We start from the raw sequence: 24,192 nt of genomic DNA, 5'->3' as shown, positions 1-24,192 counted from the left end.
CTGCCCATCCTGCTCCAGCTCTGCCCATCCTGCTCCAGCTCTGCCCATCCTGCTCCATCCCCGCCCATCCTGCTCCAGCTCTGCCCATCCTGCTCCATCCCCGCCCATCCTGCTCTAGCTCTGCCCATTCTGCTCCAGCTCTGCCCATCCTGCCCCAGCTCTGCCCATCCTGCCCCAGCTCTGCCCATCCTGCCCCAGCTCTGCCCATCCTGCCCCAGCTCTGCCCAGCTCTGCCCATCCTGCTCCAGCTCTGCCCATCCTGCTCCAGCTCTGCCCATCCTGCTCCAGCTCTGCCCATCCTGCTCCAGCTCTGCCCATCCTGCCCGAGCTCTGCCCATCCTGCCCGAGCTCTGCCCATCCTGCCCGAGCTCTGCCCATCCTGCTCCAGCTCTGCCCATCCTGCTCTAGCTCTGCCCATCCTGCTCTAGCTCTGCCCATCCTGCTCTAGCTCTGCCCATCCTGCTCTAGCTCTGCCCATCCTGCTCCAGCTCTGCCCATCCTGCTCCATCCCCGCCCATCCTGCTCCATCCCCGCCCATCCTGCTCCAGCTCTGCCCATCCTGCTCCATCCCCGCCCATCCTGCTCTAGCTCTGCCCATTCTGCTCCAGCTCTGCCCATCCTGCCCCAGCTCTGCCCATCCTGCCCCAGCTCTGCCCATCCTGCCCCAGCTCTGCCCATCCTGCCCCAGCTCTGCCCATCCTGCCCCAGCTCTGCCCATCCTGCCCCAGCTCTGCCCATCCTGCCCCAGCTCTGCCCATCCTGCTCCAGCTCTGCCCATCCTGCTCCAGCTCTGCCCATCCTGCTCCAGCTCTGCCCATCCTGCTCCAGCTCTGCCCATCCTGCCCCAGCTCTGCCCATCCTGCCCCAGCTCTGCCCATCCTGCCCGAGCTCTGCCCATCCTGCCCGAGCTCTGCCCATCCTGCTCCAGCTCTGCCCATCCTGCTCCATCCCCGCCCATCCTGCTCCATCCCCGCCCATCCTGCTCTAGCTCTGCCCATCCTGCTCCAGCTCTGCCCATCCTGCCCGAGCTCTGCCCATCCTGCCCGAGCTCTGCCCATCCTGCCCGAGCTCTGCCCATCCTGCTCCAGCTCTGCCCATCCTGCTCTAGCTCTGCCCATCCTGCTCTAGCTCTGCCCATCCTGCTCTAGCTCTGCCCATCCTCCTCTAGCTCTGCCCATCCTGCTCCAGCTCTGCCCATCCTGCTCCATCCCCGCCCATCCTGCTCCATCCCCGCCCATCCTGCTCCAGCTCTGCCCATCCTGCTCCATCCCCGCCCATCCTGCTCTAGCTCTGCCCATTCTGCTCCAGCTCTGCCCATCCTGCCCCAGCTCTGCCCATCCTGCCCCAGCTCTGCCCATCCTGCCCCAGCTCTGCCCATCCTGCCCCAGCTCTGCCCATCCTGCCCCAGCTCTGCCCATCCTGCCCCAGCTCTGCCCATCCTGCCCCAGCTCTGCCCATCCTGCTCCAGCTCTGCCCATCCTGCTCCAGCTCTGCCCATCCTGCTCCAGCTCTGCCCATCCTGCTCCAGCTCTGCCCATCCTGCCCCAGCTCTGCCCATCCTGCCCCAGCTCTGCCCATCCTGCCCGAGCTCTGCCCATCCTGCCCGAGCTCTGCCCATCCTGCTCCAGCTCTGCCCATCCTGCTCCATCCCCGCCCATCCTGCTCCATCCCCGCCCATCCTGCTCTAGCTCTGCCCATCCTGCTCCAGCTCTGCCCATCCTGCTCTAGCTCTGCCCATCCTGCTCCAGCTCTGCCCATCCTGCTCCATCCCCGCCCATCCTGCTCTAGCTCTGCCCATCCTGCTCCATCCCCACCCATCCTGCTCTAGCTCTGCCCATCCTGCTCTAGCTCTGCCCATTCTGCTCCAGCTCTGCCCATCCTGCCCCAGCTCTGCCCATCCTGCCCCAGCTCTGCCCATCCTGCCCCAGCTCTGCCCATCCTGCCCCAGCTCTGCCCATCCTGCCCCAGCTCTGCCCATCCTGCCCCATCTCTGCCCATCCTGCTCCATCCCCGCCCATCCTGCTCTAGCTCTGCCCATCCTGCTCCAGCTCTGCCCATCCTGCTCCAGCTCTGCCCATCCTGCTCCATCCCCGCCCATCCTGCTCTAGCTCTGCCCATCCTGCTCCATCCCCACCCATCCTGCTCTAGCTCTGCCCATTCTGCTCCAGCTCTGCCCATCCTGCCCCAGCTCTGCCCATCCTGCCCCAGCTCTGCCCATCCTGCCCCAGCTCTGCCCATCCTGCCCAGCTCTGCCCATCCTGCTCCAGCTCTGCCCATCCTGCTCCAGCTCTGCCCATCCTGCTCCAGCTCTGCCCATCCTGCTCCAGCTCTGCCCATCCTGCTCCAGCTCTGCCCATCCTGCTCCAGCTCTGCCCATCCTGCTCCAGCTCTGCCCATCCTGCCCCAGCTCTGCCCATCCTGCTCCATCCCCGCCCATCCTGCTCTAGCTCTGCCCATCCTGCTCCATCCCCACCCATCCTGCTCTAGCTCTGCCCATCCTGCTCTAGCTCTGCCCATTCTGCTCCAGCTCTGCCCATCCTGCCCCAGCTCTGCCCATCCTGCCCCAGCTCTGCCCATCCTGCCCCAGCTCTGCCCATCCTGCCCCAGCTCTGCCCATCCTGCCCCAGCTCTGCCCATCCTGCCCCAGCTCTGCCCATCCTGCTCGAGCTCTGCCCATCCTGCTCGAGCTCTGCCCATCCTGCCCCAGCTCTGCCCATCCTGCCCCAGCTCTGCCCATCCTGCCCCAGCTCTGCCCATCCTGCCCCAGCTCTGCCCATCCTGCCCCAGCTCTGCCCATCCTGCCCCAGCTCTGCCCATCCTGCCCCATCTCTGCCCATCCTGCTCCATCCCCGCCCATCCTGCTCTAGCTCTGCCCATCCTGCTCCAGCTCTGCCCATCCTGCTCCAGCTCTGCCCATCCTGCTCCATCCCCGCCCATCCTGCTCTAGCTCTGCCCATCCTGCTCTAGCTCTGCCCATTCTGCTCCAGCTCTGCCCATCCTGCCCCAGCTCTGCCCATCCTGCCCCAGCTCTGCCCATCCTGCCCCAGCTCTGCCCATCCTGCCCCAGCTCTGCCCATCCTGCCCGAGCTCTGCCCATCCTGCTCGAGCTCTGCCCATCCTGCTCGAGCTCTGCCCATCCTGCCCCAGCTCTGCCCATCCTGCCCCAGCTCTGCCCATCCTGCCCCAGCTCTGCCCATCCTGCCCCAGCTCTGCCCATCCTGCCCCAGCTCTGCCCATCCTGCCCCAGCTCCGCCCATCCTGCCCCAGCTCCGCCCATCCTGCTCCAGCTCTGCCCATCCTGCCCCAGCTCTGCCCATCCTGCCCCAGCTCTGCCCATCCTGCCCCAGCTCCGCCCATCCTGCTCCATCCCCGCCCATCCTGCTCTAGCTCTGCCCATCCTGCCCCAGCTCTGCCCATCCTGCCCCAGCTGAGGTAAACTTGTGTGAAATCACCAAAAATGTCAATAGTTTTTGCTGTGTTTTTGCTGCTTTTCTAAGCACTTTACTCCACATTTCTGGTGAGATTGCTATTATGAATTGGAGTGATAGTATGTAAGAAGGGCTTCACCAAGTGACTGAGACAATTTTGAGCTTAAAGGAATTGGCCTGTTGCTTGGATCTAAAATGAAAAATTACATTTTTTTTTCCACTAAAAGATTTAGTCCAAAATGGTACTTATACAGTGAGTAACAGGGGAAAACGTCCCCAGAAGCTTGTACGGCTGTGTGCGCATGCTAGAGCTTATTTACGCAAATAGCACATAACTAAATGTCAAAAGCCAGTGTAGATGTGCACTAGCCTTGTTGATGCTGCAGAAAATGTAACAACAAATTTGCACCTTGTGGCAGAAAACGCAACAAAAAAACATTATTAGGCCTTGTGCGCACTTGGCGTTTTTAGCGGCGTTTTTTACCATGTTTTTGTGCTGAAAACGCAGTGACATTGCTTCCCCAGCAATGTCTATGGTGTGCTGTCCGCACACAGCGTTTTTTTGTAACTGCGTTTTTGTGGTGACCACAAAAATGCAGCATGTCAATTATTTCTGCGTTTTTCACTGCGTTTTTTACCCATTGAGTTCAATGAGATGTTCAACAACGCAATGAAAAACGCATATAGCTGCATTTCTATGACTAAAAACGCAGCTATAAACGCAGGAGGTGGGCAGTAAAGTGACGTGTACAGGAAGAGGATTCCTTCTGTTGGTAAACACAGAAGCATGAATCCTCCCGGTACCGTCACCGCTGCGTCCACAACTCGCCCTGTGCCATGTCAGCTCCGTGCGGCGCCATGTCTGGGCGGGAGGTGGAGGCAGCGGCGAAAACAAAAGTGAACAGTAGAAAAAAAAATGTCATACTCCCCTATCTGCAGGGTCCCGGTGCTATGCCCGCTCCCAGCTCCTGTCCCGGTACCGCCGCTCTGGCTGTGTGCAGTCTCCCCGGGGCACGTACGAATCTTGCAGGACTTGGTCGTGGATCACCTGATGCAGTCACCTGACGCATCAGCTGATTGTAATTCTTGCGGTGTCGCCGGCTTTTTCGCGCCCGGCGGCTATCAGCTGATCCTGCCGTCAGGAGACTTCATCAGCTGATTACCGGCAGCTCCTGCAGCGATGGGACAGGATCAGACTCTCATCCGATTGCTCCAGGAGCTGCCGGTAATCAGCACAGACGTGAGTATTTATTTATTTATTTATTTTTTTTTTTGCACTGATGCATCATCTGATTGTATAAACAGCTTTTATACAATCAGCTGATGTGTGATGTGATTCAGGCACTTGATCCTGACACATCATCTGATCGCTTTTCCTTCCAGCAAACCGATCAGATGATATTGGATCCGGATTGGACGGTGTGGGACCCTTGACCCAGGATTACTGCGGAGGGGGGTTCTTTATTTCAATAAAGATGGAGTCACTAATTGTGTTGTGTTTTATTTCTAATAAAAATATTTTTCTGTGTGTTTTTTTTTTTTTATCATTACTAGAAATTCATGGTGGCCATGTCTAATATTGGCGTGACACCATGAATTTTGGGCTTAGGGCCAGCTGATAATATACAGCTAGCCCTAACTCCATTATTACCCAACGAGCCACAGTCACCAGGGCAGCTGAAAGAGTTGGATACTGGCTTCTATGAAAGCGCCATTTTCTGAGGCGGCTGCGGACTGCAATTCGCAGCGGGGTTGCCCAGAAAGCTTGGGCACTCTGCACTGCGGATTCAAATCCCCAGCTGCCTAGTTGTACCTGGCTGGACTCAAAAATTGGGCGAAGCCTATGTCATTTTTTTTTTAATTATTTCTTGAAATTCATGAAAAAAAAAAAAAGGGCTTCCCTATATTTTTGATTCCCAGCCAGGTACAAATAGGCAGCTGGGGATTGGGGGCAGCCTGTACCTGCCTGCTGTACCTGGCTAGCATACAAAAATATGGCGAAGACCACGTCATTTTTTTTTTCTTTTTGGGCAAAAAACTCCTGCATACAGTCCTGGATGGAGGATGCTGAGCCTTGTAGTTCTGCAGCTGCTGTCTGCTCTCCTGCATACACTAGTTCTGCAGCTGTCTGCTCTCCTGCATACAATGAACATTTTGAAGAAGGAAATGACATCAGATCTTTTTTTTTTTCATCAACAATCTTTAATGGCATTGTGCACTGATTAAAAACGCAGTGAGCAAAAACGCAGCAAAAAACGCACCAAATCGCGGTAAAAACGCATGCGTTTTTGTCGCGGTTTTTAGCCGCGGGTGCGTTTTTTGAGACAAAGCGTGAAAAAAACGCCTAGTGCGCACATACCCTTAATGCATTTTTTTTCTCCTGATTTTTTTTGTGAAATCAATGGCAGAAAGGGCTAAAAAATGCTAAATTACAACACACAAAGGATTGACAGGCTGCAGATTTTTTTGTCAACCCAAAACTACAGACAAAAAAAGCAACATGCACGCAGCATTCCTGAATTCTCAAAGACTTTGCTGGAAAGGCAAGACAGAAGGAAAGACATGTAGTTTTGGGCCCCTGGTTGTTTAACCCACTAAACGCTGCGATCAACAGCAATTGCAGCATATAAACGCAAAAAATATCGTCTTAAATTTGCCACTAAGATAAGTACAATGTGTCACGAAAAAACATTCTCAGAATGATTGAGATCCGCTGAAGAGTTCAAGTAATTAGGCTATGTGCGAATTGCATGCAGTTACGCTGCTATCTGCACCGCAGCATAACTGCATGCGTCCTGCGTCCCCAGCACAATCTATGAAGATTATGCAGGAGCCGTGTGCACGTGGCGTATTAGAGCGCAATGATTCGGCTGCTGCCCGAAGTGCTGCGTTCTAAGAAGTGACATGTCACTTCTTCCGTGCGCTTTGCTTGCTGTCTATAGGGAGAGGCAGCATCAGAGCGCACAAATTCTGCAGGCACCAGGCGCTTCAGAACGGAGCTTTTCAGCTGCACTCTGAAGCGGACCTTTTGCGTGCGCACATAGCCTTACCCCATAAAGTGACACTCTTATATACAGCGTTCCAGAATACTGTATATAAGAGCTCAGGTCGCTCTGTATAATGTAAAAAACAATTCTATAATACTCACCTAGGGGGCGGTCCGGTCCAATGGGTGTCGCTGCTCTCCGATCCGGCACCTCTTGTCTCCTGAGATCTCCGTCATCCTTCTGATCTGCCCTGCTGAGGGTAGATGACTGGCGCAAGGAAAGGTTAAAGACTGCCTGCGCATGCGCACTATGATACTTTGATCTGAAGTAGTATAAAGCAACAAAAGGGCAACAATGTTTACCTGCCCGGGCCACAAAATCTAATGCAGCATGAACAGGATGCAGCAAAACCCCTTAATAAAAGATGGAGTAAACATGTGCAAAACACTGATGGAGCAACCACTCACACACTTAGTATTAAAATTGCACACAACTGGTGTGTATAGGGTGCACATATTCACACATGTAGGTGCACAGTGTCTGTCTTACTGCCTATTGATGCGGTTATAAAACTGGGAAAGAGAGAGCGCAATAGGGTCTTACCCGGTAGGGATATAGGAAACAAAGGGGTCACGATACACTCACCTTTTCAGGTTGTGAAAGTCACAACCCCAATGTAACACATTCAGTAGTGGTATCAGCTGCAGCCCCGAAGTGTAGTAAGACATAGATGGAAATCGGGTATATACTGCGCTGATACTCAATAGTATATTAATGTAATTCCTTTATTGTTCGTACAGGTCTTCGTGTTTCAGGGTACCTTCACACTTAGCGATGCAGCAGCGATCCGACCAGCGATCTGACCTGGTCAGGATCGCTGCTGCATCGCTACATGGTCGCTGGTGAGCTGTCAAACAGGCAGATCTCACCAGCGACCAGTGAACAGCCCCCAGCCAGCAGCGACGTGCAAGCGACGCTGCGCTTGCACGGAGCCGCCGTCTGGAAGCTGCGGAGACTGGTAACTAAGGTAAACATCGGGTATGGTTACCCGATGTTTACATTAGTTACCAGTGTGAGCAGGGAGCAGGGAGCCGCGCACACTGAGCGCTGGCTCCTTGCTCTCCTAGCTACAGTACACATCGGGTTAATTAACCCGATGTGTAATGCAGCTACATGTGCAGAGAGCAGGGAGCCGCGCACACTGCTTAGCGCTGGCTCCTTGCTCTCCTAGCTGCTGTACACATCGGGTTAATTAACCCGATGTGTACAGCAGCTACATGTGCAGAGAGCCGGAGCCGGCAGCACAGGCAGCGTGAGAGCTGCAGAGGCTGGTAACTAAGGTAAATATCGGGTAACCACCTTGGTTACCCGATGTTTATCTTGGTTACAAGCTTACCGCAGCTGCCAGACGCCGGCTCCTGCTCCCTGCTCGCTTCATTTGTCGCTCTCTTGCTGTCACACACAGCGATCTGTGTGTCACAGCAGGAGAGCGGCTTTGAAGAAAACGAACCAGGGCTGTGTGTAACGAGCAGCGATCTCGCAGCAGGGGCCAGATCGCTGCTCATTGTCACACACAGCGAGATCGCTAATGAGGTCACTGCTGCGTCACAAAAAGCGTGACTCAGCAGCGATCTCGGCAGTGAGCTCGCTGTGTGTGAAGCACCCCTCAGAGACATCCGTGTCCTTTCTCAGGACATCAAAGGAACAATACCTAAGGTATTGTTTCTTTGTTGTCCTGAGAAAGGAGATGGATATCTCTGAAACGCGTAGACCTGTACGAACAATAAAGGAATTACTTTAATATACTATTGAGTAACAGCGCAGTATATACCCGATTTCCAACTACGTCTTACTACCTATTGATGACTCCCATACTATTACATTAGGCGGGCTGCCCAGCACTATATAAGTGGCATGGCAGATCAAAGTGTACCTACGCAGCACCTCAATGCCAGCTAGTATGCATGATGTAGGACGCATTATGCATCCGGGACCCAGAGGACAGTGCTGGACTGAAGACAGGAGGCATCGGACTGGAGAGCAGCGATGCCCATTGGACCGGACTGCCCCTTAGGTGAGTATTCTGAAACTGATTTTTAAATTCTACAGAGTGGCCTGGGCTCTTATATACAGTATTCTGGAATGCAATATACAGTGCCTTGCGAAAGTTTTTGGCCCACTTGAATTTTTCAACCTTTTCCCACATTTCAGGCTTCAAACATAAAGATAAAAATGTTAATGTTATGTTGAAGAGTCAACAACAAGTGGGACCCAATTGTGAAGTTGAGCGAAATTTATTGCTTATTTTAAAGTTTTATAAAAAACTGAATATTGGGGCGTGTAATATTATTTGGCCCCTTTAAGTTAATACTTTGTAGCGCCACCTTTTGCTGCAATTACAGCTGCAAGTCACTTGGGGTATGTCTCTATCAGTTTTGCACATCGAGAGACTGAAATTCTCGCCCATTCTTCCTTTGCAAACAGCTGGAGCTGAGTGAGGTTGGATGGAGAGCGTTTGTGAACAGCAGTTTTCAGCTCTTTCCACAGATTCTCGATTGGATTCAGGTCTGGACTGTGACTTGGCCATTCTAACACCTGGATACGTTTATTTGTGAACCATTCCATTGTAGATTTTGCTTTATGTTTGGGATCATTGTCTTGTTGGAAGACAAATCTCCGTCCCAGTCTCAGGTCTTTTGCAGACTCCAACAGGTTTTCTTCAAGAATGGTCCTGTATTTGGCTCCATCCATCTTCCCATCAATTTTAACCATCTTCCCTGTCCCTGCTGAAGAAAAGCAGGCCCAAACCATGATGCTGCCACCACCATGTTTGACAGTGGGGATGGTGTGTTCAGGGTGATGAGCTGTGATGCTTTTACACCAAACATATTGTTTGGCATTGTGCCCAAATAGTTTGATTTTGGTTTCATCTGACCAGAGCACCTTCTTCCACATGTTTGGTGTGTCTCCCAGGTGGCTTGTGGCAAACTTTAAACAACACTTTTTATAGATATCTTTGAGAAATGGCTTTCTCCTTGCCACTCTTCCAAAAAGGCCAGATTTGTGCAAGTTAAGACTGATTGTTTTCCTATGGACAGACTCTCCCACCTCAGCTGTAGATCTCTGCAGTTCATCCAGAGTGATCATGGGTCTCTTGGCTGCATCTCTGATCAGTCTTCTTGTTTGAGATGAAAGTTTTGAGGGACGGCCGGGTCTTGGTAGATTTGCAGTGGTATGATACTCCTTCCATGTTAATATGATCGCTTGCACAGTGCTTCTTGGGATGTTTAAAGTTTTGGAAATCTTTTTGTAACCAAATCCGGCTTTAAGCTTCTCCACAACAGTATCACGGACCTGCCTGTTGTGTTCCTTGGTCTTCATGATGCTCTCCCACTTGTTGTTGATTCTTCACTATAAAATTTACATTTTTATCTTTGTTTGAAGCCTGAAATGTGGGAAAAGGTTGAAAAATTCAAGGGAGCCGAATACTTTTGCAAGACACTGTATAAGAGCTCACTGGTGCTGGCCGCAGCTTATAGGGGACAAATCTGCTGACCGGTTCCCTTTAATACTGATAATCATAAATTGTAATGGAGGTTGAATAACTTTAATTGCAACTATATCTGTAGATCTGCAATTCTAACCAAAGGTGAGCTGACAGCTGGGAAAAATTATTTTTTTTTAATATTTTATTTTATTCCATTACCTAAGTGTAAAAGTTGAAACCGGTATTTACCTTTAAAATACTGACAGCATTTAATTACACTTATGTTATAATTCTTACATCTTCTATATTTTTTTTCTAGGATTTGTGACTTGGGTGCATTTCATAAAATATCCCAATCATAAGATGAGCTCAGAAGCATCAACCCAGCGTACTAATGGAAGAACCATTGTGAGTGTCTTGTTAAAGATTTATTCTTTAGGTATTGATACAGGTCACACTGTACGTACCAGAAATGTATGTATATGAAGCCTAACTGATGGACAAAGGAGTGGTTACAACCATTATATTTTTCTAAAGTAGACTAACGTTTGCCGAATCTGTCTATTTCCATCGGTTCGGTCGCCATCTAGTGTGTATGCAGGTTCCCAACTCTCCCCCTTCTGATGACGCCAGGGAAGATAAAAATCCGACCTGATCGATTTTGAACTGCCGATCTTTTTGTTCTCTAGGACGTAGGTCACCGCAAGAAGAGTATGTGTAGCGCCTTCCTGGATCAACAGACTCAGGTGGGATGTAATGGACAGACTATGGGAAGCCACTCACCAAGCAGGACCCCCAGAACCCTGAAACCCTTTAACCCCTATACAGGGATTTGGAATTACACAGGGAACTGGAGATCACTACCTGTGGAAGGCTGCAGCCCGGAGAGTAGTCGTCAGGCAGGGTCAAACCAGGAATAGCAGAACAGGGACAGAATCGTCAGGCAAGGACGTAATCAGAAACAAGCAGAGGTCAAATCCGGATCGGGCAGCGAGGTACAAAAACAGCAGGCAGAAAGGTAGTCAGAAAACACGCAGAAGTCAGCACACAGGAATCACAAAACAGAATAGGGCTGACCAGGAGCCAGGAAAATCAGAACTATCTCTGGCAGAGGTCAGCAGACAGGAGGGGAACTAAGAATGGTGTGGTGTCTTCCCATTGGCTGTAGCTGAACGCTAGCAACTTCAGCTGGAAGACACCTGCCACCTACAGTTAGCCAGTGGTACTGCAGGTCCCAAGATAACCCAGCCCAGTGGATGAGCGGAGCCTGCGCCCACCGATGCCGCTGGCATCGACTCCTCTCCCATCACCAGCACCATCCACGGCAGGAACACGGCGTCGCCTTGCGATCGGAGCAGAAGTCACTGGAGCAGACTCCGGTGGTGACGTAACAGTATGGTAGTGGCTCTCTCGCAGAGAACAAAGCAACGCTCTGTAGGATGAACACTCCTGTGTATTGGAGATTTGAGAGAGAGAGAGCTGCCGGCTGAATAATTGCTTGAACTATCGTTCAGACAACAGTTACAGTGGCATCCCTAATCAAAATTACATTGTGGACAGTTAAAGGGAACCTGTCAGCAGAAATTTTGCCCAAAACCTAAAAGATTCCCCCTCTGCAGCTCCTGGGCTGCATTCTAGAAAGGTCCCTGTTATTATTGTGCCCCATGTGAGACCAAAATAAAGAGTTTATAAAGTGGTACCTTTTTGTATTCAGATACTGTAAATGTGACACGGGGGCGGACTCTCTGGCGTCCGTTATTCTGCCTCCTGGTCCTGTATGCCGCCCCCATCGCTCCTTTCCATAGCTGATGCACTGCCCACTGCTCCAGCCACTTTATAAACTCTTTATTTTGGTCTCACATGGGGCACAATAATAACAGGGACCTTTCTAGAATGCAGCCCAGGAGCTGCAGAGGAGAATCTTTTAGGTTTTGGGTGAAATTTCTGCTGACAGGTTCCCTTTAAGCAAGTTGAATATGAAATGATCTCTAAAAGGTATAACGTTCAAGATGACACTTTTCCTTTGTATTTAAGGTAAACAAAAATAACTGTTTTCATCTTTTTACATTTTAAAATTAACAAAAAGGGAAAATGGGCTGATGCAAAAGTTTGGGCACCCTGTATGCTGAGTACCTACTAGCTCCCCATTTGGCATCACAGCTTGTAAACACTTTTTGTAGCCGACCAAGAGTCTTTCAGTTCTTGTTTGAGGGATTTTCATCCATTTTTCCGTAGAAAAGTCTTCCAGTTCTGTGAGATTCCTGGCTTGTCTTGCATACACTGCTCTTTGGAGGTCTAGCCAAAGATTTTCATTGACGTTCAGATCAAGGGACTGTGAGGACCATTGTAAAACCTTCAGCTTGTGCATTTTGAGGTCATCTGTTGGGGAGTTTGACATGTGTGTAGGATCATTATCCAGTTGTAGAAGCCCTCCTGTTTTCAATTCCGCTTTTTTACATATGGGGTTATGTTTGCATCAAGAATTTGTGGCTATTTCATTGAATCCATTCTTCACTCTACCCATAAATGTCCCCCGTGTCATTGGCTGCAACACAACCCCAAAGCATGATTGCTCCAGCCCCATGCTTCTTGGTTGGCGAGATCTTCTTTTCCTGAAATTCTGTACCTTTTTTTCTCCACACATACACTACAGTTTAAAAGTTTGGGGTCACCCAGACAATTTTGTTTTTTCCATAAAAAAAATCATACTTTTATTTAACAAATGAGTTGCATAATGAATAGAAAATATAGTCCAGACATTGACGAGGTTAGAAATAATGATTTTTACTTGAAATAATAATTTTCTCCTTCAAACTTTTGCTTTCGTCACAGCGCTCTCCCCGCTACTGCTCCACCCCCCCCCGCTCTCTTCCCCTTTGCTCTCCCCGCTGCCGCCCCTCCCCCCGCACCACTCTTTTCGCTCTCGTGTGCTCACCTCGGACCACCGCTCCTCATCTCAGCACAGTATAGTGAAGAGCGCAGTATACAGTGGTATACAGCTGAGCGCGGTTTACAGTGGGGCGGTATACATGGGCGTTCGGCAGGGCATGTCGTGCATGCGGCAAAGTATTGCGTGTGTGCGTGCGGCAGAGCATGGCGGACGTGATTGCGTTCGTGCGTGCGGCAGAGCATTGCATGTGTTCGTGCGTGCGGCAGTGCATTGCATGTGTTCGTGCGTGCTGCAGAGCATTGCATGCGGGTGTCCGGGTGTGACGCCTCTGGACTATTCAGGTCATCACAGGGTACTGCACAAACTGCCCTCCCCGTGCAGTATTCAACCCCCCCCATGGTTCTGGGTCTCCATCCTGCAGTACTGCCTCCACCAGCATTCACAAATCATAGATACACCTTGCACCACACCTGTCAGGCACACCAGTGGGCTGCCTAAGCAGGAATAGGGCCGCCCACCTAGGGGTCAGGCAGGGAGGTGGGAAGTGTCAAGTTAGTTGAGTGGTAGCCCTCGAGCTGAGAGAAGCTCTGAGGAAGCTGGTGAGTTGTAGCTCCCAGGGGAGAAGTATACTAGGTCGCAGACAGTGGTCTGGACCTAGAGGAGTCGGACCACCGGTCTCAGGGGATTGAGGCTAGGTGCCTGGAACCCGCCAAGGAGGACGGCCAGCAGCCTGGTCCAATCTCCGGCCCGGGACCGATGGAACGTCGGGGTTCACGGACCCTAGGTCGGGGAGAAGCTTCAGGCGACCCGGCAATTAACCTGCGTAGAACAGGGCCTTTATGGACTGTTCCCACCAGCTCCGAGATCGGGGGCACTAGTGCAACAAGGGGGATAGGGCTTTCGGAGCAAGCAGCCCACTGAAAACCCAAGCGTGAGCGTCTGAGAGCAGGCTCCTTCACATAGCCATAGTGGGGAGTGGGGCCCAGAAAGCTCCAAGCTACCGGGCCACAACGGACACTTTCCAACTTTTGTGCCAGGAGGCAGGTTACGGACCACCGGCAATACTGCAGGAGACGGGACCCGGACGAGCTCCCCTTGAGAGGCAACGGCGTTCAGAGACTTGGTTTACCCTGTTGTCAGCGTCTGCTTCATTGCTGAGTGAGTACCCGACTGACCCCTGCACTGCACCCCCGCATCACCATCCAGAGTCCCGAGGCCTACCCCTACCCGTGGAGGGCGACGTCATCTTGCTGCCCCACTCCATCACCCCCAGGTACTCCCAACGGCAGCTGCGGTACTCCCAATTACCGTACACCACGGGTGGCATCACGAACTATACCAAATCCCCTGTAAATACTCCCTTTTCATTTGAGTGTGGCCCCTAAGCCCCCGGGTCTGGAGATCCATGAGCCACGAATGATTACCACCCCCGGATCCGAGCGGTCCGATCCACTGCAGGGGCGGCACACGTGCATGAGAGCATTGCATGCGTTCGTGCGTGCGTCAGAGCATTGCATGCGTTCGTGCGTGCGTCAGAGCATTGCATGCGTTCGTGCGTGTGTCAGAGCATTGCATGCGTTCGTACGTGCAGCAGAGCATTGCATGCGTCCGTGGGTGCGGCAGAGAATTGCATGCGTTCGTGCGTGCGGCAGAGCAGTGCATGTGTGCGGCAGAGAATTTTAGGCGGGTGTGTGTGCGGCAGAGCATTGCTGGTATGGGGCGTGCAGAGCACAATGTGGAGAGCACTATGCAGCTGTCCTTGGTGACACTTTAGACATATTAGAACCACTTTACAGTCACCAACAAAATGGCTCCACACTGTGATCCTAAGCTTCATCCTCCCTTATCCTTTCGGAAACACCCAGATTGGGAGGGGGAGGTGACCTCACACACAGGAGAGCAGATTCTGCCCACTTTACTGCAGCTGTAATGTGAGCTAGTTCTACAGTAGCTCTACAGTAGGATTTCAGCAGCTGCTCCCCCTAGGGTTTAAGAGTGGAAAATATCAAACGTTTTAATTTTTTTTTTTTCAATATTTTGCTCAATTAAAAACAAATAATATTTAAACAAAACATTAATACTTTAAATTTTTTTCAGTTATTGAAATGTTTTGTTTTTTGGACGACACCTTCCCTTTAACCTTCTGCCAGGTAATCCGCCATATTCATAAGCTCTGTATGACCTCACCCTCCACCACTGATTGACCGCTTTCTGTATCACTGTGCATTGGCAGAAATCTGCAATCAGTGATGTGGGTAGGGTTATACAGAGCTCCACATTTAGTCAACTGGTAGATCTGTAGCAGATAAAACTGATTGGGATTTTATCAAAATGACAGCAAGTAGCCCAGTAAGTGATATATTGCTTGAATCGGGATCTCTGCCGCCTATATTATGCTTCTTGCAGATTATATAGCAAAAACTTTGATAAAAGTTCCCTATAAATGCTTCCTTTATTCACAGCCTTGTCAGAAATGACCTGCTGTGCAGCAGATTTGTAGTGGTTATCCTGCGCTGTCAGTCAGCACTGGCTGGTAGATATTTTATACAGGCTGTCAGATAATCTCATTTTAGGAGGTCCTCAATAAAGATATTTCACATTGGCACCCTGGATAGAGGTGTGTGCTATAGCTACATATTGCTATTCTGCCACAAGAAACGTAAAGGGAATCTGCTACCGGGTTTTTGCTCCCCCCATCTGAGAGCAGCATAATGTAGAGACAGAGACCCTGATTCCAGTGATGTGTCACTTACTGAGCTGTTTGCTGTCATTTTGATAAAATCAATGTTTTCTCTGCTGTAGATCTAGCAGTTATACAGAGCTCATGAATATGCTGGACTACCTGGCAGCACGCCAAGTAGTCCTGTAATGATAATCTAGTGCTGATTAATCAGTGATTTTATCAAAACTACATTAAGCATCTCAGTAACATGGTATATCTTAAATCATGGGTCCCCAATTCCAGTCCTCAAGGGCCGCCAACAGTGCATGTTTTCAGGATTTCCTTAGTATTGCACATGTGATAATTTAATTACCTGCACAGTTGATGATTCCAACACCCATGCTAAGGAAATCCTGAAAACATGCACTGTTGGCGGCCCTCGAGGACTGGAGTTGGGGAACCCTGTCCTATATCATGAAGGGTTGATCACCACCGGCTGCTACAGTGAGCAAGTGGTGATCCCCGCACATGTCTGCTGTTTGTACAGCAGACGTGTGCCAGCGCAGGTGGATCTGCGATCCACCTGCACCTGTTAACCCCTTAAATCGTGTTGTCAAAATGTGACGGCGCAATTTTAAATGCTCACAGCAGGGAACGCGCCTTTCCCTGACGCCAACGGAAGCCCCCGATACGGGGAGCTGATGGTTGTCATGTTCACACAGGGTCATGTTATGACTCCTGTCGCTTTCATGACATAGTTCCTGTTAAAGCCGACAGAGCAGCATCTGAAACAAGAACGGAGCATTTGTCCTGGTAAGAGCAGAAATGTATCAGCGATCAGACTGCTGATCCTTATAGCTCCCTAGGGGGGCTAGTGAAATTAAAAAAAAAAAAAAAAAAAGTTTTTTAAAAATACCTAAAAGTTTAAATCACCTCCTATTTGCCCCATTGAAAATTAAAGTTTAAAAAAAATATAAAAAAATATACACACATTTGGTATCACCACTTTCAGAAATGCCCGATCTATCAAAATATAAAAGCAATTAATCTGATTGGTAAATAGCGTAGAGGGAAGAAAAATTCCAAACTTCAAAATTACATTTTTTTTGGCAATAACGGGTGAGCAAATATATCTGCATAAAAATGGTACCATCAAAAACGTCAGCTCGAGACGCAAAAAATAAGTCGTCACTGAGCCCCAGGTCCTGAAAAATGAGAATGCTACGGTTTGCAGAAAATGGCGCAAAAAGTGTGCCACTTTTTTTGGACAATCTTGTAATTTTTTTTTTTTAACCCCTTAGATAAAAGTAACGCTATACATGTTTGGTGTCTACGAACTCGTACCGACCTGAGGCATCACATCGACACATCAGTTTTACCACTTAGTGAAGAAGGTGAATAAAATCTCCCCAACAATTGTGCGACCTCAATTTTTTTCCAATAAAATATGCCAAAAACAATCATACAATGGCACTTTTCTTGCAATTTTTCCGCTCTTGGAATTTTTCTGCTGTATTTCAGTACACTATATGGTAAAACTCATGGTTGCATTTAAAAGCACAACTGGTCCCACAAAAAACAAGCCCTCATATTGCAAGATTGACAGAGAGGAGCAAAAGGGAAGCAAAAAATGGAAAATCGCCCAGGTGTTAATGGGGTTTTCCAGGCTTTCTATATTGGTGTCCTTTCGGGACATCTTGGCTCTGTGCAGTGTGGAGCGGCCGTTCTCACGTGCAGTGAGTAGGAGCTCAGCAGATCAGCGGCGGTGCTGTGTGTTGGGCCAACATAGTTCTGGTATTGATGACCTGTCCTAAGGATAGGCTATCAAAAAAGCAAATCTGGAAACACCTTTATGCCTTATTCAGACATCAGTGTTGCTCATAAGTGTTTTTCTTTGTCGCTCTATTGGGAGACCCAGACAATTGGGTGTATAGGCTATGCCTCCGGAGGCAGCACAAAGTATTACACTCAAAAGTGTTAAGCCCCTCCCCTTCTGCCTATACACCCCCCGTGCTCCCACGGGCTCCTCAGTTTTTATGCTTTGTGCGAAGGAGGCAGACATGCACAGCACAGCTCCACAGATTGGTCAGCAGCAGCTGCTGACCAGGTCGGATGGAAGAAAAGTGGGCCCATATAGGGCCCCCAGCATGCTCCCTTCTCACCCCACTCTTGTCGGCGGTGTTGTTAAGGTTGAGGTATCCATTGCGGGTACGGAGGCTGGAGCCCACATGCTGCTTTCCTTCCCCATCCCCCTCAGGGTTCTGGTGAAGTGGGATCCTATCGGTCTCCAGGCACTGAGACCGTGCTTCATCCACAACTCCTGTGGAGACTGCTGGATAGGAGCCGGGTTCCGTTCAGGGACATGGCCCTGCATCTTGAAGGTACTCTGTATCCCTGTAGGGACCGTGCACGGCAACACCTCAGCTTTGCTGGGTGTGCTAGTGCACCGGGGACCGCGGCGCTGACCGGGTCTATATGTGCCATTACACACTCAGCGTCGCTGAGTGTGTTTATATGTAGGGGCTACCGCGCTAACCGCCGCTGCCATGGGAAACTGCGGCGCGGCTGGGACTTGTAGTTCGCCGGGGACTTCGGCGTCGGCCGCGCTTTTACGGCGGCGACGCTTATACTCGAGTCCCCGGCTTTCTTGCGGCCTAGCTTCCTTTTTCCCGCCCTCAGCCCTGACAGGCAGGGGGAAGGGCGGGACGCTGCACGGAAGAGAGGGACAAACGAGCAGCATGAGGGCTGGAGCATGCTTTGCATACTCCACTCCCCTCACTGTGCACTGTGTGAGACGCCCACGGCTCCCTCCTCTCGTCAGGACGCCGCAGCCATTCCTGTCAGCTCCTCCGACGCTGCAGAGAGGGATTAACCCTGGGAAACCCAGACACGGTCTCTGGTGGCCTCACAACCGCTTTAGGCGGCTGGTAAGCAGCACCTGGGGTATTAGCCCCATGGTGCTGTAGTGTATTGATACATTCTGTGTTATTACTATATACTTTACACTGTATGAGCACAGTTCATTATGGCTATTTACCCTTTTGTGTTAATCAGGGAAAACAATAGCATGGCGCCCACAAAGACAGGGGTGCCAAAAAAACAGGATTATTAGGCTGCCTGCGCCGCTTGTACGACCCAGCTGCCGGCAGGTCCCATTGACCCTCATTGTGTGCAATGTGTGGCCCCTGTGACTCTCTTCTTCAGCCAGAGCATCTGCTAAGAGGGGCCCAGGGGGAGACACCTGTTGACACGGTCCTTAGTGACGGGGATGGAGTTTGCAAAACTCTCTGAGACTATGGCTGAGATACTAGAAGCCTTGCAGTCCAGGCCGGTATCTCAGCAAAGGGACTCTGTTGAATCATTGTTCCCTGGCCCCCCTCAATTGGACCAACAATGTCCTCCCGGGATACATTCCAGGCTGAGGGTTCTGACTTAGACCCCAGCCCCAGACCGACTAAGCGGTCTCGCTTAGAATTTCCCTCGACATCATGTTGTTCAGGGTCTCAGCGGGGGGAATCTCCGGTTGATGATGCGGAGACAGCTGATCAGGATTCTGATCCTGAGGGCGCTCTCAATCGTAATACTCCAGACGGGGACGCCATAGTGAACGATCTCATTGCGTCCATCAATCAAATGCTGGATATTTCTCCCTCAGCTCCTCCGGCGGAGGAGTCAGATTATCAGCAGGAGTAATTCCGCTTCAGGTTCCCCAAGCGTACACCGAGTATGTTTCTAGACCATTCTGATTCCAGAGAGGCAGTCCAGAATCACCATGCTTGTCCAGATAAGCGTTTTTTCTTAGCGCCTTAAGGATACACGTTGTCCTTTTCCACCTGACGTGGTTAAAGGTTGGACTCAGTGTCTCAGAGTGGACCCTCCAATCTCACAGACTGGCGGCTAGATCATTACTTGCAGTGGAAGATGGAGCCTCGCTCAAAGATGCCACTGACGGGCAGATGGAGCTCTGGTTGAAATCCATCTATGAAGCTATCGGAGCTTCTTTTGTCCCAGCATTCGCAGCCGTATGGGCGCTACCAGCTATCTCAGCAGGTCAAGCGCAAATTGAAGCAGCCACATGCACGGCCGCGCCACAAGTGGCATCCATTACCTCCCAAACCTCGGCAACGCTATTAGTGCTGTCCTGGACTCTGCGAGCTGTAAGGCGGTTGCGGCCGCCAATTCGGTGGTACTCCGCAGGGCCTTATGGCTACGGGAATGGAAGGCAGATTCTGCTTCCAAAAAAGCGCTTAACCAGTTTGCCAATTTGTGGCGACAGGTTGTTTGGCGAGCGTCTGGATGAAGTCATCAAACAATCCAAGGGAAAGGATACATCCTTACCCCAGTCCCAACCAAACATATCCCAACAGAGGAGAGGGCAGTCGAGGTTTCGCTCCTCTCGGGGCGCGGGCAGGTCCCAATTCTCCTCGTCCACAAGGTCTCAGAAAGACAAAGGAGCTCTGATGCATGGCGGTCTAAGTCACGTCCTAAACAGACCACCGGGGGCGCCGCTAACAAAGCGGCTTCCTCATGACTTTCGGCCTCCGCTAGTAGCATCCTCGGTCGGTGGCAGGCTCTCCCGCTTTTGCGACACCGGGCTGCCACAAATAAAAGACCGCTGGGTGAGAGGTATTCTGTCTCACGGTTACGAGATAGAGTTTACCTCTCGTCCCCCGACTCGATTCTTCAGGTCATCCCCCGCCTCCCGAGCGAGCCGAGGCTCCTCTGCAGGCGCGGCGCACTCTGACGGCTGAAGGAGTGGTGATCCCTGTTCCTCTTCAGCAACAGAGCCACGGTTTTTACTCCAACTTGTTGGTGGTCTCAAAGAAGGACGGGTCTTTCCGCCCGGTCCTGGACCTGAAACTGCTCAACAGACGGGTAAAAACCAGGCGGTTCCGGATGGAATCCCTCCGCTCCGTCATCGCCTCAATGTCCCAAGGAGATTTCCTTGCATCAATCGATATCAAAAACGCTTATCCCCATGTACCGATTGCTCCAGAGCACCAGCGCTTCTTGCGCTTCGCCATAGGACACGAATACCTGCAATTCGTGGCACTGCCGTTCGGCCAGGCAACAGCCCCACGGGTTTTTACCAAGGTTATGGATACTGTAGTAGCGCTTCTACACTCCCTGGGTCACTCGGTGATCCAGTATTTGGACGATCTCCTGATCAAGGCACCCTCTATAGAGGCATGCCAACGCAGCCTTGACGCTACCCTGGAGACTCTCCAGGGTTTCGGGTGGATCATCAATTTTCCAAAGTCAAATCTGACACCGGCCCAATCGCTGACATATCTTGGCACGAAGTTTCATACTCTCAGCGATAGTGAAGCTTCCGCTGATCAAACAGCAGTCACTACGGAAAGGGGTACAATCTCTCCTTCAAGGCCAGTCACACCCCGTGAGGCGCCTCACGCACTTCCTGGGGAAGATGGTGACAGCAATGGAGGCAGTCCCTTTCGCGCAATTTCACCTGCGTCCTCTTCAATGGGACATCCTATGCAAATGGGACAGGAAGCCGACGTCCCTCGTCAGGATCGTCTCCCTCTCTCAGACGACCAAAGCTTCCCTTCGGTGGTGGCTTATTCCCACTTCATTAGCGAAGGGGAAATCCTTCCTACCCCCATCCTGGGAAGTAGTCACGACGGACGCGAGTCTGTCAGGGTGGGGAGCGGTTTTTCTCCACCACAGGGCTCAGGGTACGTGGACCCAGCAAGAGTCCTCGCTTCAGATCAATGTTCTGGAAATACGGGCAGTGTATCTTGCCCTGAAAGCTTTCCAGCAGTGGCTGGAAGGCAAGCAGATCCGAATTCAGTCGGACAATTCCACAGTGGTGGCATACATCAACCACCAAGGCGGCACACGCAGTCGGCAAGCCTCCCAGGAAGTCCGGCGGATTTTGATGTGGGTGGAAGCCACGGCCTCCACCATCTCTGCAGTTCACATTCCAAGCGTGGAAAACTGGGAAGCGGATTATCTCAGTCGCCAGGGCATGGACACAGGGGAATGGTCCCTTCACCCGGGCGTGTTTCAGGAGATCTGTTGCCACTGGGGGGTGCCGGACGTCGATTTCATGGCGTCCCGGCACAATAACAAGGTACCGACGTTCATGGCACGGTCTCAAGATCCCAGAGCTCTGGCGGCAGACGCCTTAGTTCAGGATTGGTCGCAGTTTCAGCTCCCTTATGTGTTCCTCCGCTGGCACTGTTGCCCAGAGTGTTACGCAAGATCAGGGCCGACTGCCGCCGCGTCATCCTCGTCGCTCCAGACTGGCCGAGGAGGTCGTGGTACCCGGATCTGTGGCATCTCACGGTCGGCCAACCATGGGCACTACCAGACCGACCAGACTTGTTATCTCAAGGGCCGTTTTTTCCATCTCAATTCTGTGGCCCTCAACCTGACTGTGTGGCCATTGAGTCCTGGATCCTAGCGTCTTCAGGATTATCTCAAGACGTCATTGCCACTATGAGACAGGCTAGGAAACCAACGTCCGCCAAGATCTACCACAGGACGTGGAAAATTTTCCTGTCGTGGTGCTCTGCTCAGGGTTCTTCTCCCTGGCCTTTTGCCTTGCCCACTTTTCTGTCCTTCCTTCAATCTGGACTGGAAAAGGGTTTGTCGCTCAACTCCCTTAAGGGACAAGTCTCAGCGCTCTCTGTGTTTTTTCCAGAAGCGCCTAGCCAGACTTCCACAGGTACGCACGTTCCTGCAGGGGGTTTGTCACATCGTTCCTTCTTACAAGCTGACGTTAGAACCCTGGATTCTGAACAGGGTGCTGCTGGTTCTTTAGAAATCACCATTCGAGTCAATGAGAGATATCTCTCTCTCACGCCTTTCGCAGAAAGGGTTTTTTCTAGTAGCAGTCACTTCACTTCGGAGAGTGTCCGAGCTAGCAGCGCTGTCATGCAGAGCCCCTTTCCTGGTTGTTCACCAGGACAAGGTGGTTCTGCGTCCGGTTCCGGACTTTCTCTCTAAGGTGGTATCCCCCTTTCATCTCAATCAGGATATCTCCTTACCTTCTTTTTGTCCTCATCCAGTTCACCAATGTGAAAAGGATTTGCACTTGTTAGATCTGGTGAGAGCACTCAGACTCTACATTTCTCGTACGGCGCCCCTGCGCCGCTCGGATGCACTCTTTGTCCTTGTTGCTGGCCAGCGTAAAGGGTCACAGGCTTCCAAATCAACCTTGGCTCGGTGGATCAAGGAGCCAATTCTCGAAGTCCACCGTTCTGCTGGGCTTTCGGTTCCCTCAGGGCTGAAGGCCCATTCTACCAGAGCCGTGGGTGCGTCCTGGGCTTTGAGACACCAGGATACGGCTCAGCAGGTGTGTCAGGCGGCTACCTGGTCGAGCCTGCACACTTTCACGAAACACTATCAGTTGCATACCTATGCTTCGGCGGATGCCAGTCTAGGTAGACGAGTCCTTCAGGCGGCGATTGCGCACCTGTAGGAAAAGGCCGTTTTACGGCTCTCTTACGAGGTATTATTTTACCCACCCAGGGATTGCTTTTGGACATCCCAATTGTCTGGGTCTCCCAATAGAGCGACAAAGAAGAAGGGAATTTTGTTTACTTACCGTAAATTCCTTTTCTTCTAGCTCTAATTGGGAGACCCAGCACCCGCCCCTGTTTTTTTGTGTACACATGTAGTTCATGTTGAATGGTTTCAGTTCTCCGATATTCCTTCGGATCGATGTTACTTTAAACCAGTTTATAATTCTTTTTCCTCCTTCTTGCTTTTGCACCAAAACTGAGGAGCCCGTGGGAGCACGGGGGGTGTATAGGCAGAAGGGGAGGGGCTTAACACTTTTGAGTGTAATACTTTGTGCTGCCTCCGGAGGCATAGCCTATACACCCAATTGTCTGGGTCTCCCAATTAGAGCTAGAAGAAAAGGAATTTACGGTAAGTAAACAAAATTCCCTTCTTTATTTCTTTCACAGATACATCTTGTACCCATTGTAATCTATGGTGCTATTCACATGTGCGTGATTAATCATTCACCGTGTGTCCATGCAAAGCTCAATGAGACATGTTATTTTCTTTGTCGCTCCATTGGGAGACCCAATACAATTGGGTGTATAGCTACTGCCTCCGGAGGCCACACAAAGTATTACACTTTAAAAAGTGTAACCCCTCCCCTCTGCCTATACACCCCCCCCCGTGCATCACGGGCTCCTCAGTTTTTATGCTTTGTGTTGAAGGAGGCACACATTCACTCATGCTCCCATTTTAGTCAGCAGCAGCTGCTGATTATATCGGATGGAAGAAAAGAGGGCCCATAACAGGGCCCCCGGCATGCTCCCTTCTCACCCCACTGAGTCGGCGGTGTTGTTAAGGTTGAGGTACCCATTGCGGGTACACAGGCTGGAGCCACATGCCGTTTTCCTTCCCCATCCCTTAGGGGCTCTGGGAGAAGTGGGATCCTATCCGGTCATCCAGGCACTGGGACCGGGCTCCCTCCGCAGCCCCTGTGGGATTCTGACGGACAGGAGACTGAGTATCATCAGGGACAGGGCCCTGCATCTACAGGTACTCTGTGTCCCCTTGGGGACGGTGCATGGAGCACTTTGGCCTCAGATGCTGCAGCGACTGCGGTGTTGGTATGAGACCGGGACTACCGCGCCGACCGCGCCTGATTGCCGGCCGCGGTTTTAACTTTAGTCCCCGGCTTTTGCGGCCTAGTGCCTTAAACTCCCGCCCCCGGGCCTGCCAGTCAGGGGTAAGGGCGGGACGGTCGGTCT

At 51.3% G+C, this 24,192-nt stretch overlaps 1 protein-coding gene across 1 annotated transcript in view; it reads left to right on the top strand.

Moving 5' to 3' along the window:
* The window catches only part of GPAT2 (glycerol-3-phosphate acyltransferase 2, mitochondrial), a 277,049-nt gene that overhangs the window by 12,770 nt on the left and 240,087 nt on the right, over nt 1-24,192 (top strand). The window contains exon 2 of the mRNA XM_075346194.1: nt 10,222-10,310. Coding sequence (XP_075202309.1) covers nt 10,266-10,310 — 45 coding nt within the window. The 5' untranslated portion in view covers nt 10,222-10,265. The remainder of the gene's footprint in view (nt 1-10,221; nt 10,311-24,192) is intronic.

The sequence above is a fragment of the Anomaloglossus baeobatrachus genome, chromosome 4 (genome assembly GCF_048569485.1).
Source record: "Anomaloglossus baeobatrachus isolate aAnoBae1 chromosome 4, aAnoBae1.hap1, whole genome shotgun sequence".
Classification (NCBI taxonomy): domain Eukaryota; kingdom Metazoa; phylum Chordata; class Amphibia; order Anura; family Aromobatidae; genus Anomaloglossus; species Anomaloglossus baeobatrachus.
This window is presented reverse-complemented; position numbering and strand designations above follow the sequence as displayed.